The following is a 4,137-nucleotide window of genomic DNA, read 5'->3' on the forward strand; positions in this document are numbered from 1 at the left end:
TCCATCCCATCCACTGTGCGTTTCTCCAAACAAAACCAATAAAAAAAGTGTGTTTTTATTATAAATCTTTTTTGTATCTATTTTTATGTTATTTTATTTCATTTTATTTTCTGACATTTACATGAAACAAAAAATCCCCGCGTGCGAGAGTCCCGGTGCATCGCGGTGTGATGTCCGTGTCTCCCACAAGCCTGGAGCACGGCAACCAAAGTGGGAACTAACTTTTAAATGACGCCTTGTAGATCTAATATGAGTGAAGCCCCATTGGCTCCCAGAACTCGGGGCCTTGAGAGAGTGGCTCCTCCCACCAAAAAAAAACCAGCCCGTTTTGGAACAACATTGTAATAGAGGCATGTTAGAATGGCTAGAATGCATAATCTGAGTGGTATTTTCAGCAAAAATACATGTTTTGGGGACTTCAGAGACCTATATTAACATGTGGGGAAAAGGAGCATATTAGGTCCCCTTTAAAGTGCCTTAAAATAAACATTTTGACATATAATTATAATTATAAAAATACTTTTGTCTTGAGGTCCACAAAGCTCCAACCATTTTCAACTCATCAAACCTCGTTATTTGTTGCATTTATCTCTCCATCTCTGCCCTATTTTCATTGCATACAGACTTATTACCAGACTACCACCTCAGTGTTATTACATTTCCATGAATGCCATTAAAATTCCCTCGCAACTCAGTCCTGCAGGGTCATCTGTCAGAAAATGTAATATGCGGGTGATGAACAGACTCTAGTCACCGATCCGACAGTCAGTCAGCTCGTTCATTTCCTGTCCAAATATTAACTTGTGTCGAAAGTGACAGGAGGTGGAGGTGGGCCTACATCATATTTCATTATTACATTAATCAGACCGCAAGCAGACACCATTGTAAATCAGGTGGTAAGTAAAGTGAAATAATTATACCTGAGGAACCAGTGTTGGACTGGCCGGTTCAGAAACCCTTCTCTGGGCAATGGTAATGAGAAGAAAATAAATCTTAAAATTGTCTGTTTTTTTTTCTTCTCATCCCTATTTTTAATTTCGAGATTAATAGGAAGCGATCACAGTGTCATAAAGTTTCTGTCATGGTATGCTTGAATGAGCTTAAAGAGGGACTGCACATTAGAACATGTTTTTTGGGCCCTAAATTTAAATATATAACTGTTCTATGTACTGTCATGAAACACATTATCCTGGTCATAATTTTATATTAAATCGGCATTACAGACGCTGGAACAGATACTGATTACAGATAGCATCTACTGGTAGAAATCGGCGGAGAGGACACCGATGTAAATTAATTCCTTTTAGTGGCTCTCGATGTCACAAATTGCAAAAAAAAAAAAGGAAGACCGGTGGCCCTGCATCCCCCTGCATTCCTCACGCCCCGTCATGGCATTTTTCATTTACTTTTTTTTTCAAATTGTATAATGGTGGAAGTAATACTTTTGTTTTTTGTTTTGCTTTGTTTTATTATAAGAAGAGCAGAAATTGCCTTCTTTACATTGCTATCTGTCTCAGCATATTACAAAAGGAAACTATATGGACCTTTTTTTCTTCTTCTTGTTCTCGTGTGACCTCATTTACCTTCCTGCATATTAACAAACGTCACCCACTCTGTGCCCATCTCGGTTTTGGTCAGTTATCTCTGCAGCTAAATGAGGTTAATGCAAAACACAGCTGTGGTTTGACATTTAAGGTTAAGCCTTCAAAAAAGTCTCGGTAGATGTACAAGCACGGTATGAATACGCTCCGCCTGTAAATATAGACCAACGCGCTACTTTGCAAAATTAAGATTTAATCTCACACTCTCTGCAAACTTGAAACATTGAACACCTTCTGTATTGGCAGTGTGGAACACCAAATCCTAATAGTATATTAATATAAACTATAGACGTGATACAATAATATAGCCACAATGCCATCATAATCTTTCTTTTGTTTTTGTTTTTTTAAGTCGTTGGCTTCCTGTACATGTTGTTATCATTTAGTCCTGGGTGACATTCTTCCTCTTTCCCAATCTTGAGGGAATGAGCTGTGTTCCACGCACTTCCCATTCTGCCGGAGCGATGGAGCCAGAACAGCCCGCTTGGACGAGATAGGAGAGCAGATCGTGCACCGTGATGCCGACCGAGTTGAGGAAGTGCACGAGCGAGGACGAGCGGAGGGCAGAGGTTCTTTCTGGTTCAAATGTACTTTGTTTTTTCCTTCCACATCCAGAATAGGGCAGCCCATAAGACAGACCCCGACACAATCCATCCCTGTACAATCCCCGACACTTTTGAGTCCAAGTGAGTCGTCAAAATGCAAAAGCGCGTGAACATAACAAACATATTTTGATAAAATACTTTCTATTTTATAGCAACAAAACGGCCGACACCGTCTCAGTTACTGCCATGTCTTCCTGCTGTTACATTTACAAAGCGTGTCCAGTCGCTAGTTGTCCAGGACGTGGCTAGCACGAGCTGTTGTTGGACATTATGTTATTAAAGACTATCTGGGACATCTCCGGCTGGGTGGAGGTTGCAGTGGGGGACTCCATGGCGCCCGGCCAGAGCAGCTTGCGGCTCAGCGCGGCCGTCACGCGTCTCCTGAACACTCGGCACAGGAAGACGTAGATGAGCGGATCCAAGCACACGTTGGTGGCCGACAGCCACAGGGTGGCTTCCTTGGTGACGTAGAGGGCGTTCTGCGCCCGGCAGTTGCTGGCAGAGCTCCGGGTCTGCGTCAGGGTGTAGGGGACACGGGTGAAGTGGTAGGGGGCGAAGCAGACGAAAAACACCCCCACCACCACAAACACCTTGGCCTTGGTCCTGCGACTGGCCGCCTTGGAGCTGCTCTTTGACGCCCGGTAGGACTCGTACACCTTCTTACTGATGAAGGTGTAGCACAGCACCATCAGGGCCAGCGTTCCCCAAAACACCACCTGGACAGAGTCGACAAATACACAACACAAATAAGACACAAAGCCGCAATCTATAAGATTATTGTGTTAAAAATAGAAAAGTTTTTCAGCTGCCACTTAATAACGAACAGCCATTTAATGTATTTGCGTTCTGCACGTGCTCCTCTATATGAAGTTTCCATCGTTGGTGGCGTGGTCCGCCACGCCTTCCCCAGCAAGAATGCAAAGATAAAGCATGCACTGAAAGTGAAGCCACCGTGAATTTAATAGAACATCGTATCTAGTCAATATGGATTCACAAAAAAGAACAGAAAGTATCCCCACCACCTCCAATGACCAAAAAGAAAGTATATAATCTATCGCTCAGCAGGAGACACAGTCCGGGAAAAAAAAAGTGAAAGTGACCGTTTTAGAGTGAAGACGAGGGTAAACCTGGGTGTCGAAAAAAAAACATTTTTGGTTCTACTGGAATTCTTGGACTTACAATAGTCAGACAATATAGACAGACAATAGACAGACAATATTAAGGGTTTCCACTTGAAAGACCAAAACTGAACCTCAGTTGCAGTGTGTGTTCATAGATTTAAAACATTTAGAACCATACTGTTTTTTAATCTTCCGACAACATTGCATTTTAGGGAACATATATGTTTTTCATGCGACAGCAATCGTTTCGAATTTGATTTTCGCAATCTGTTAACCAAAAGTCAACCTCAATCATTTTGTGAAAGATTCTACAATCATATGTTTCCAACCAATTTGAAGGGGAATTTTGTGGTATTTTTGATAAATTTTGAAACTAATAGAATACAAAGTTTGCATGTTTCATGAGTTGAGTCGAGGAAAATGAACAGATGGAGTTTTATCTTCCAATTCAATGCCATGAGGTCGATGCGTGTTCACTGTGCATAAAATGAACAAAAAAAGACTAAAATCTTTCGCCTATTTCGGCGTACATCACCTGGCAAAAGTAGCCGAATCCCTCGTGCCAGAGCAGACCGGCGGCGCTCTTCATCGAGCTGCATTTCAACTTCCCCCCGAGGATTTTGGGCTTCTGGTCGCTCAGGATGACGTTGGGCAGCGCCAGAGACAGCATCACCACCCACACGGCCCAGCTCAGGGCCTTGCCCACCCGGACCTGCTGCAGGAAGCACTTCCCAAACGGCCGCACGATCTTCAGGTAGCGGTCCAGGCTGATGAGGCCCAGCAGCAGGATGCTGATGTACATGGTGATGT

General features: G+C 43.1%; 1 protein-coding gene across 1 annotated transcript in view; it reads right to left on the minus strand.

Moving 5' to 3' along the window:
* Positions 1-2,451: 2,451 nt before the first annotated feature.
* Positions 2,452-4,137, minus strand: part of LOC307234795 (P2Y purinoceptor 13-like) — a gene marked incomplete at its 3' end in the record, with an annotated part of 3,562 nt that continues 1,876 nt past the window's right edge. The window contains exons 3-4 of the mRNA XM_080006659.1: positions 3,863-4,137; positions 2,452-2,922 (exon numbers count right to left, since the gene is read on the minus strand). The exon at positions 3,863-4,137 is cut by the window's right edge and continues 115 nt beyond it. Coding sequence (XP_079862785.1) covers positions 2,452-2,922; positions 3,863-4,137 — 746 coding nt within the window. The remainder of the gene's footprint in view (positions 2,923-3,862) is intronic.

The sequence above is a fragment of the Zeus faber genome, assembly GCF_960531495.2.
Source record: "Zeus faber genome assembly, chromosome: 9".
Classification (NCBI taxonomy): Eukaryota; Metazoa; Chordata; class Actinopteri; order Zeiformes; family Zeidae; genus Zeus; species Zeus faber.